Source organism: Branchiostoma lanceolatum, chromosome 11 (genome assembly GCF_035083965.1).
Source record: "Branchiostoma lanceolatum isolate klBraLanc5 chromosome 11, klBraLanc5.hap2, whole genome shotgun sequence".
Taxonomy (NCBI): domain Eukaryota; kingdom Metazoa; phylum Chordata; class Leptocardii; order Amphioxiformes; family Branchiostomatidae; genus Branchiostoma; species Branchiostoma lanceolatum.
Window position 1 is genome coordinate 9,705,586 of NC_089732.1, and position 11,380 is coordinate 9,716,965.

An 11,380-nucleotide genomic window follows, 5' to 3' on the forward strand; every position below is an offset into this window, starting at 1 on the left:
GTTACTTCAATATAACAATGTAAATCAACTACAGTTAAACTAGTCTGTATAACACAAACTCCAGCTGTCCGGGGATTTCTTTCCCCTCTTGGGTTGCGAGGCGGTTACAGGGCGGCGAGCGGTCACAGGAGGCTTGATTGAATTCAGGCTACAGTTAAACCTGGTCTCACCAACCACAAGAGCGACTGAGTATATATCAAATGATTGGTAGGCGAGAGGGAGTGATTGGTCCTGGCATATGAGTCCATTTTTGATGGACAGGGCCCAAGGTCATACTGTTTGAGAATGATCAAGGACGCCAGGTATCGCCCAGGGTGAGTCATGCGCAGATGGTCAGGACAATGGAGATAATTGACTCGTCATGATTCAGGGCGTCCTGCGTCATTAGTAGGTGTGTCTGTGATCAAGTCAGGAGGCTTGTTGTGACTCTGTGGCACCGACAGCTTCACTACACTTCAGAAAAGTTAGTCTTACAGGGCGGGAGACTTTCTTCAAGTTGAACCGGATCTTCAATAGCGCAGTGTTAACTAACTTATAAACAGTTGGTTGAAACGCCGCCGCACCTTTACTGACTCAGTTGTGAGTCCAGGTAAAAGGCAGTTGAAGAGAGTGGTTGCAGAAGCACAGACATCATCCCAGTCGTTTCTATCGAAGCGAGTGTTGGTAACCGGCTACTTGACGTTCTCTCGAAGCTGTACCTGGCACAGGAGTGGACGGGAAAGATGGGACGCCTTCCCGGTGAGAAACGCCCGCCCTCCCGCACCCTGGGGCTACTACTGGTTCTCCTTCTGAGCCAAGTTGAGACCGTCTTCAGCCTGAACGTTGATATCGGTAAGCCTTAGAATTTTTTTTAATATGTTGTGTTTTGTTTCTTTTTGTTGGTGACCTATCATCAGTGCATTTTTGTACAGGATCAGTGACGTAGGAATGGTTTTGTACAATAGGACCAGGCTGACCACGACTCAATTTTCTTTTCTGTACAGTTGATCTCCAAATCGGTAAACAGTGTGTTTTCGTTTCTCCATTGTACCAGTGGCATTTGGCTACCAGTACTACGTACAATTTTTTTCATGCAGTGGGGGATGTTTTTTTTTGCCCTGTTTTTCTCAGTCTGCCGCCGGCCATAAGTGCAGACAAAATACTAGTACACACAGGGCTAGGGATGGGCAGTGTCCTTTTGTTCAGATATAATCATACATACTGCACAAAAACTGTTATTCTTTCTGTCGTAGATTCATGTACGTCGTTGAAACGAATAGGAAAATAAGCTATGGTTCTTTGGTCTAGGTATGAGGGGAATGGAAAGCTAAATCTTTCGTCTTTGTTTGTTTAGCTTTACCGGAGGCGCGGCTTGGGTGTATGTATGAAGGAAGGCATGTGGAAACGTAATATTATTGATATCTTAACGATTGTCATTCACTCCCTTTGGATAATTGTACAGGTCACTAAGGCTTGGTGGGTTAGGCAACGATTTTTTGAGATCTTATCATTGGACAATTATTATTGCCAATCCCTTTGGCATTTATTCAACTTCAGTTTGACGACTGTTTTGGTCATGTTCTTTTGCAAGACGTGTGTCACACCGCCGTGCTCATCAATCGATGAAATCAGGCATGGACTAATAGCTGGAAAATCACCCACATTTTTGCCTCTTTTTGCACGCCTTAGTATTTATCCCGTTCAAAATCATATCGCAAATTTAGAAAGTTAGATAAATCAACATAAATCAAGTACGGAACAAGTCCAGCTGTTCGTCGACAGAATTTGTCGTTTCCTTTGTAGATGTATACCAAAATGAATTTATGAAAATACACATAAAAAAAAAAGAACAAAGCAAAAGACGTTGATCATTTGAGTGGAAACTATGTAAAGGTAATTGCACACGGGCGAATATATTCGCGGTACTGATCAACATGAAAAAGTAAATGTATCCCCTCCGATAAAATAGTCCGACTTGTACAATCCAGTCGTATCTATGACATTTACTATATCCTTAGACGAAATCCTGAAAATCATTTTGTGTGTATTGTTGACGTCACCAAGTACATGGCCCTTGGCTCGGAGGACACAGAAATTTATCACTGTGTTTGTCACCATCTTGTTCCCGTTTGATATTAAACATTAAAAATTAAAAAGCACCGTTGCTAATCCGGAAGGTCAATGGACGCAAAAATAGGTCAATGAACTCTTGCATGGATTTAATCTCATTTTTGTCCCACTCGTTAGAGCTTATATTGAATATCAGAACACTTATATAGCAAATAGAAGAGTACAGTTTATGACTGGTATCACTGGGTCACATTTAACGCATAATTTAAGGGTTCTTTTCGCTGACCATGACAACCAGTAAGTGAGTAACGTGTTTTGTCAGAGGCTGACGTTTATTTCGTGTGCCTTATAAGAGAATATGCGTATGAGGTATGTGTTGATGGATGTCGACACAGAATACACGAACAATGTCATAGTGGAAAATTGCTAAAGCACAACATATACATGCACTGCTTTGTAAGTGTTAACATTGATTTAAAGCAATTTCTAACTGATGGACCGGGACATGTCCCAGTGGGGCAAGCGGTAACGCAACCCCGCTGCTTCGCCATCTGGATCAAATTCCGTGGATCCTAAGGGCCCACGTTCGATCCTCAGTGGTCGACTCGAGCTCGGACATGTTGTAAGGGATTGCAGTCGTCATTTCAGATGGTGACGTAAAGCCGGCGGCCCCGTGTATGAGGGAGCTTTGGGCGTAAGCCTCAAGCGTCATAACTCTGCACGTAAAAGAACCCAACACACTTATCGAGAAGAGTAGGGGTGACCCGGTGTGCTTGGCCAAAAACGCGAGCCGTGGCGAAGCCGCATTGCACTACCACTAGCTACTAGAAAAAGCATCATGCTTCACCTCAATTGAGGATGCCTGCTTTACCCTTTACCCTTATGTATATTACATGTGCTATGAAGCACGTAATTTGACTGTTTGCACGTAAATTGTAAATACAAATTAGCATACTATATTTCCGTCAGATTAGCCAAGTCGGTGACTGAACCCATAGAGTTATGCATTATTTATTGTGCTAACCAACACACCATTACTTCTTACATGATTACACCTTTTTCTCACTCGACTCAGATGAAAATGAGAACCTAGCTTCGGTTAGGGGCGTGTTTGAGGAGAGCCACACGATAGTAAGATTGGGGCGGTTACAGTCTGGTTCTGGGTTGACGTCTTGATCTCAATGAATAAATGAACAAACCTTGTTAAATCTTGTTGTCCACACCAGGAGTGATGTATGCAGCTGGAAACAAGGAAGCGTACGGCGAGGGGGTTCGTAATCTCCTGCGTGACGTCAGCGAGTCGCCAGGATTCCCCAACGTCACGTTCTCTCTGGTGGAGCTGGAGTCCAGCTGTACGGAGAAGGACGCTCTGGACAACGGTAAGAATAATTGACTATTTATCCTGGCTAAGTTAAAAGAATGACTATAATGGAAAAACTACTTGGACATAGGATAGCGATAGGCAGAATTTTTGTCACATTTTTTTTTACCAGGCTGCAGAAACCTTGAGGAGATTCAAGAAAACTCCTTATGGTAAAAAAGAAAAAAGGGACAGCGGGCACGTGCTACCCCTTTTTTCACCAAATGGAGATTCAAACAATCTCGCAAGTTAAACTCCATGTGGTGAAAAAAGGATAACACCCCCGCTATCCCTTTTTTTTACCAAAAGGAGATTAAAGTAATCGCATAAGTAAACTCTTCTTGAAAATCTTATGGTGAAAATACGGGATAATACCCCTCCTAAGATACATGTACATAGAAATCTATCTGTAGATATGATAATGAGTCTCTCGATCCACGTGCCATTACAGCCGCTATCTGGTTCAAGCAAAGAGGCATCTGTAACATCCTAGTGGTGAACAACGACAGGAAGGTTGTTTCACAGGACCACAGTCTGGAAGGGGAGGCAACTCACTGCTCTTACCATGACCTAACCCGTAACAACAGCGACCTTCTCACCATGGTTGTTCAGCGCCCAGAGGTACATTTAAGTCTTGATTACACTTGTCATAACAAATTTAGAAAAACATTTTCCTACTTTCATTGAAGGACATCGTTCTTTACGGTGTATATTTCAACTTGTTGCTGCACAGACAATAAAGGCTAGCGTATATTCAGATTTTACTTTAGAATATTTGTTATTCTTATCCAGTGTCTTTTATACTTCAGAATGATTATTTGTTAGTACCTGTTTTCAAATATTGTTTATCACCTTGCGGCCATGACAATAAGGACCGACAGGTAAGAATGTAAAGGCGAAGGTTTCTTTGTGTACAGGACTTGTTCATTGTTTCTTGACTGGTTCACTTTGCACTGCAGCTATAGGTGTCGCTGCTTACAGATGCAGTCCCAAAAGTAAAGTATTTACATATATACAGAGATTGTTAATTAGGTGGTTACATGGCATCTCAAAATTTGTCGTCGTGTTTTTAAAAAGATAATTTTACCAAAAATAATTTTACCAAAAAAAAGTAATTTCGTTTTCTTATCCCAGGAGACGCATGGCTTGCCGCCCAACAGCGGAATGTGGGTGACGTCATATCCGGAGCCGGACGACCTGAGCCTGATGATTGTCCACACGGTGGAGAAGTACAAGTGGACTTCAGCCTTCGTCTTGTACGACAGATTCGCAGGTTAACATCTTTTTCTTTAACCCTTTCGATACCTAGTAAATAGTTTTATCAGGTTGGTAAGTCACTGAATAAAAAGACTCTTTGTACGCAACCGTTTTATTTCATCGACGCTTCGGTGACTGTCACCTTCCTCAGGGCAGTTCTGACTGGCTAACTTTGCACTGCAGCTAGAGCTTACTGATGCGGTCCCAAAAGTAAAGTATTTACATATATACAGAGATAGTTATGCCATATTAACAATGCGGTACCGAATGTCAATTTGCACTTATAGCTGCAGTGTAAAGTGAACCAGTCATAATTACCATGGGGAAAGTGACAGACGATTACCGAAACGTCGGTTGAATAAAACACTTGCGGATATGTAGAAAGAGTTCTTTTATTCACTTTTGATACCGTAATTTTCTTTGGTCCGCTAATTAGTACGTATGTTGTACCACGCGACCGGTGGTAGTGCTCACCTGTCTGCTGAAACCAATTTCTTTCAGTCCTTCGACTGGCCACTCCAGACAGATTGTGCTGACATAGTCTTTTTTCCAGACGCCTACCGGAGTCTGGAGAAGTTTCTGAACTGGGCCGCAGACCGGGACTGGCTCCTGCGGGTGAAGGAGATCCCGCTGATAGGAGAAGGTCCGGACAAGGTGGACAAACCCGCGCTGACCACACTTCTCAGACAGGTCAAGACATCTCGCGAGACTCACGTAATCCTGCTGTCCAATTCCGCGATCATCAATGACGTTCTTGATCGGGTATGTGATTGTAAAACATGGAAAATCTTTTCGTAGCATCATCCTTTCTATTTTGCCGTGCGCGCACCAACAGAGATGTAGAAACAATGCATAAAACATGCAAAATAAACGTCCATCTTATGTTCTAACATTAACTCCTTTTATAGCCCTGGCAGGTAAAAATGCTTTGACTTGCACACATTTTGAAGTGATCATTCTTTTCGTCCAGGCCGTATATCTGCTGATGGTGCATTACCAGTACCACTGGATCATCACTAGTCTGGTGAGTGTTTACAGCTTAAGATTCTTCATCTCTCCCTCTCTCTCTCTATCCCGTATTTCCCTTCTCTCTGTATATATGTATACAGAGAAAATGGTACAACAGTAAGAAGAGTGTTTACTTTTTTGTCTTTTTGATTTTATTTCATAGAACGCCCCTCTTGGAGACCTCGGTTTTGATGACTTTCACGACACGGGGGTCAGGGTGACGTTCTTTCATCCTAACGTTGAACTTGGTGGCTCTGTAAGTGTTTTCATTTGTGAAGTTTGACACATTGATAAACAGTATTAATCCCTTTTGAGTGTGGTGTGCATTTTCAATATTTGACGTAGATGAAACTAGATGACGGATAATATTTACTATTTATCTATTTCAAGTAGCCAAACCACACAGGTAATGTTATATGCAACATATAAAGATACATAGATATATAACAAATATTGATATTCATTTTTAATGGCAGACCCGAATATTCGAACGCCTGGTGTTGGACGGTGCCTTGTCTCTGGCTCACTCGGCGATGGAGGCCACTCGTGCCGTGGACAGGGGGGAAATGACGGAGGGAGAAGCACAGTGCCGTCTGCGGGACTACATCACAGAGGTACGGTTCTCTCATACCTTCAAGTCGATAGTGTGAATCAGAATAAGGAGAACTATTATATTGCTCTGACGAAAAACGGCCCCTGTCTGCTGTTGTACCGCGGAATTCAACCGTCCGTTTGCCGACTAAACAATTGCAATGTTGTTGTACATGAGCTGGGATAAGATGTCTACAGGGTCACAGTGAATAGACTTATGATTTTGTGGATACAGTTAAATAGGGCGAGTAATTGGCGGTGTCTCCAGGCCTAAAGCTTGTAGTTGCGTACCAGTCAGAGACTGTACCTTTAACAGATTTACGGTTGGTTTCAGACGGTGAATGTTAATTGTACAAATTGCGTGTGGTGCACTAAGTAAGGCGGTCCGTTTGAAGCTTGTTTTATTTACCTGACTTTGTTCCTTGGAGCTGCTAGTTTTCGACAGAAAGGATGCGATGCGCGAAGCTTGACAAACGTAGAGGAAAAAACATGAAATGTTGTCAATGGAAACCCTCTGGACTAGAAGCTGAAAGATAAAGATCATCGGGGTTCTGTTCAAGCGACTTGTGGTTCAAACAAATGCACGAACCCATCTTCAATTATCATTGACGCACGTCTGTATAAAGGCCACACCAATTAGTCGTCATTTAAATGATGAAATTCAGTAATTGGCACACGTTCGGCCTTGGTTTTTGACAGCCTCTGTTGCCAATGCACCACTCAAAGAACAGAGGTGCTGATCTATAAGTGAATTATCAATTAAAGGGCACGCTGCCCCAAGTAATAAGATAGACAAGATACCCTACTATCAAGTTGGCGTGCAGTGTGACCTGTCACATCGCGATCGTGCCATCGGCATTTTAGTTTAGCTTAAGGTTATTACAGTAACTGTGGATTTGGTGTAGGTCTCGTTTTTAATAGTACGGTCACTATTTACCGAACTATATCTCAATTAAAGTGAACGATTCGTGTTGAACAAGATATGAAATACAGTGGACATTTTAACATTTCATATATTCGTCACTCGTATTCTACCTTAATCTTCCTCAATACATACTACTATCATGGCCTTGCTTTGTCCCATCAGATCGAGTTCGATGGCTACACCGGTAACGTCCACTACAAAGATGTGAGTGTCTCCACCAAAGTCAGGAACAACCTGGTCATGGATCTGATGGAGAATACAGGCAGTGATTTGGTCAAGGTAACTAACATCCGTTATCCAAAAAAAATCCGTATTCCAACATCGGAGGGAATTACCAGTAGTTCGCAAATTAATTCTATTACGTGATGTAATCAGCCACTTGGGTCAATTGTGACAGAAAGCCTGTGTCGTCCTCCGTCTCTGTTACGTGGCGGAATTTACATGTAAATGACCTTGTTGGAAAGCTGGAAACCTTTGTAGGTCATATCACTGATAGTGTTTACTAATAGTGATGATGGTAATCAACGGGCATCACACCAGTCTGTTCTGACCCTAGCTGGTCACCTTGACACTTCCTGACACCATGTTTCTGGTTTCCCTGCAGGTTGGGAAGTGGAGTCAGGTGGACGGCGCCAACCTCACCTCCCAGTTCAACTCCAGCTTCTTCACCAACCCCGTGCTGGGCGGCAAACGGCTCAGGATCATTTCGAAAGAGGTAAAAGGGTCGTGAATTTGGACCCGCTGTGTGTAAAAAAGTAATCAGCTCCTTCATTGCCAGTTGCATAAGCTATGAAATGAATATCTCACTGTAGTTATTTCATCACAATCGTTTCTTTGCGTCTCCATCTGCAAATCCATGTATATGTAGACGTCTTGATAAGAACTACTACTAAGTATGGATGTATATAAAGATGTTGATTATTCGTTAATTCATTCATGCATCCACCCACCATTAATTAATTAATTCATTCATCTAGAGAGATCCTTGGGTCAGACTGAAGCCTCACGCCGACACGGAGGGTCTGAAGGGGGTTGAACGTTATGAAGGTTTCCTCGTCGACATGCTGAATGTCATGGCCACAAGACTGAACTTCACTTTCGCCATTGACGTGCGCGACAACATCACGATCGGGTCCCAGAACGAGGCGGACGGCAGCTGGGACGGCATGATCGGCCTGCTGGCAAGACGGGAGGTAAATCTGTCAAATACTACGGTCACATTTGCACCGGTGCCCGTAGCCCCGGCCGGACCCCGCAGCCAGAAGTTTGTCCTGGTGGAATGGGGGGGGGGGGGGGGGGGGTATCCGTTCTCACAATTAGCTAACGGCGTCTATTTTTACCGGGTCCCGGGTTGATTTTAACGCCGAGTTTAAAAGCATCCCGCGGCCCGGCCGGCCGAGCCCCAAAATAGACACGAAGGACCAAAAGTGCAACAAGGTGCATGGCATAAAGTTCTGTTTTTTTTTTTTTCTTCAGTACGATCTGGCCCTGGACGCCGTGGCGACTCGCTCGTTCCGCCTGAAGGCTGTGGACTTCACGGAGCCGATAGAGATGGCCGGGTACTACCTCATCATGAAGCGGCCCACCAGGGCTGCCCCCGGCCTTCTCCAGTTCCTCAATCCCTTCAGGTGAGATACTGTCAAGGTCAAGACCTCTCGGTGTTCGCACGATTAGCTCACGGTGTATATTTCATACCGGATCCCGCGTTGATTTTAAGTCCCAGTTAAAATGATTCGGGGTCCCGGCCCCAAAATAGCCCGGCAGCCGCAGGGCAAAGAAGGGGTCACGCCCGAAAGTGCCAAAAACAGCCCGTCCACTACCCAACGGGGCCCCTTTTTCCAATTGGGAACTAAGCATAAGAAATAGGAGCTTTGTAAACGCATGAAAGTCCCCAAAGGTCTGCTTTATCCAATGTTGACTCGTGTTTTGCTGCATTTCTCCAGTTATACCGTGTGGGCAGTGATGTTGTGTGCAAACCTGGGCGTAGCGATCCTCCTCGGCATCAACAACTGCCTCAACCCGTACGAGTGGGGCGGGTTGGCCAAACGGGGAGAAGTCGAAGAAGAGGAAGGAAAAAGCCTCAACTTCTGGAACAGCCTGTGGACCGTCTGGGGCGCTTACGTGGCCGCCGGTCCCGAGTTTCTACCGCGCTCCTTCGCTGGACGAGTCCTGGCATCTTTATGGTTTTTCGTCTGCCTCGTCGCCATTTCTTCGTACACCGCGAACCTCGCCGCTTTCCTGACCAAAACCAACCTGGACCAGCAAATCTCGTCTCTGAAAGACCTGGCCAACAGCGACTACAGGTTCGGGGCTCTGGAGAGGAACACCATCGTCAAGTTCCTGATGAACAGCACCGACGAACCCTACAAGACCCTCGGCAGGCGGCTGAAGCGCTGGGGAGGGGAGGTCCTGATGGATTCTCGGGACAAGCTGTTGAAGAAAGCCGAGGATGATCGATTCGTCTTCATCGCGGACAACGAGAACCAGTTCCGTGTGAAGGAGGAGCTCTGCAACTTGATCGTGGTGGGAGAAAGGTCAGTGTAACGTTGACGTTATCTGCTAGTGCATTGTCCTTGGTCAGTAAATGCTATGGTCTCATTTGGACCGGTGCCCGTAGGGTGTTTCCCGGTGGACCCCTGGAGGGGTAACTATCGGTGTTTTCATGAGTAGCCTACGGTGTCTATTGTCGGGTCCCGGGTTGATTTTAACTCCGAGTTAAAAAGATCCGGAGCCCCGGCCGAACCCTTTACGCGGTAGGGTGTCCCACGGGGCTACCGCGCACGGGGCCACTTTTTCCAATCGCGAACATAGCATAGCAGGGGGCATATTGTCATAACTGTCTATGTTCTATACTTAGGTACTTGCACACCACTGGTAGGCGATTCGGTCTCTCCCAGGCCGTCGGTCCTGTGTCAAACAACGGAATCCATACCTTTAAGGACCTTTAAGTAGATAACTCGCTATGATTATATCTGACCTCCAATACTAGTTACCTTTTACCATTTTTGGGACACATATTTCCAAATTCGTACTGACCAATGTAACTTGATCCTCGCAGGTTCTTCCGCTCCCCCACCGCCCTGATGTTCCCTCGCGGCTCGCCCTACGTCACGGAGTTTAACCGGCAGATCCTGCTGTTCCGGGAGGAGGGGTTCATGGACATCCTGCGCGACCGCTACCTGAACGTCCCCGGGGAGTGCTCCACAAAGTTCGTCGCCCAAGACGATGGCCAGCTGCAGATAGAGAGTTTCATCGGCCTGTTCTACCTGCTGCTGGTCGGGGTCGCGCTCTTCCTCATTGTCGGATTGGTGGAGATCTTTTTCTTTCGCGCGAAAGGAGAGAAGGGTGAGAACGACGGCGAGAAGAAAGACGACGCACCGGGCCCGAAAATTGACATAAATGGGCAAGTGAACGCGACCTACCTGTAACAAACAGGACAACAAAGGGTATACATAATCACCCTGTCCAATGGGCCTCTTTGAAACTCAGATTCGAATCAGCCCTGACCCGACAAATCGCTTCCTAGTTTGCCTCAACGACTACATCTGACAAAGCAAACTTTCAAACTGCCATAATTGTCAATCTGAAAACATCCTTTAAAATCTGGCACCTTCCCACACCGTTGCTTTGCCCGATGTAGTCGTTAAGGCAAACTAGGAAGCGATTTGTCGGGTCATGGCTGATTCGAATCTGAGTTTCAAAGAGGTCCATTGAACAGGGTGATAATGTGTGGACTGACCGTCATCTCATATCCACACCTTAGAAAGATGACATTTTTGTAATGCAATGTAACACACAGCGTAAAGGCCAGGGCTTCTTTACAAACGGGTCCCATAGCGTTTTCAATTTGGAGTACACATGACGGGAAGCTTGACTAAAATACCTCATCATCTAATGTTCGTAAATTTACGATAAAGTGAGCCCACTATATCAAAGATACAAATGTTATTATATTGACTTCAAGGAGTCTTGATATTTACATTCAGTATTTACGTAGAGTAGTATTTCTTTATATACATATATATATATATGTATATATACATATATTCATTTATATTGTAGTCAATTTAATCAATTACCTCATTATGACATTAGAATAACTCAGGTAAATGTTTCAATTATTGATAACTTTAGATACTAGTATATGCATGTTATTGTTCATTTATTTCATAAATATAAACTTCTTACTA

At 44.7% G+C, this 11,380-nt stretch overlaps 1 protein-coding gene across 1 annotated transcript; it reads left to right on the plus strand.

Moving 5' to 3' along the window:
• Positions 1-593: 593 nt before the first annotated feature.
• On the plus strand, positions 594-11,143 carry LOC136445296 (glutamate receptor ionotropic, kainate 2-like). Its single transcript, XM_066443216.1, has 14 exons — positions 594-831; positions 3,276-3,428; positions 3,861-4,030; positions 4,544-4,682; positions 5,220-5,428; positions 5,637-5,690; positions 5,838-5,930; positions 6,151-6,288; positions 7,353-7,469; positions 7,795-7,905; positions 8,168-8,383; positions 8,667-8,818; positions 9,134-9,724; positions 10,249-11,143. The coding sequence occupies exons 1-14, from the start codon at positions 723-725 to the stop codon at positions 10,616-10,618; spliced, it is 2,622 nt and encodes an 873-aa protein (XP_066299313.1). The 5' UTR covers positions 594-722; the 3' UTR covers positions 10,619-11,143.
• The last annotated feature ends 237 nt before the right edge of the window (positions 11,144-11,380 follow it).

What these genes read in the sequence shown, in the direction of transcription:
- LOC136445296 (XM_066443216.1), top strand. Translation starts at nt 723, where the DNA reads ATGGGACGCCTTCCCGGTGAGAAACGCCCGCCCTCCCGCACCCTGGGG. An exon ending in ACTGGATCATCACTAGTCTG is followed by an intron (nt 5,691 to 5,837) that starts GTGAGTGTTTAC and finishes TTTATTTCATAG; the next exon opens with AACGCCCCTCTTGGAGACCT. An exon ending in TGCGGGACTACATCACAGAG is followed by an intron (nt 6,289 to 7,352) that starts GTACGGTTCTCT and finishes TTGTCCCATCAG; the next exon opens with ATCGAGTTCGATGGCTACAC.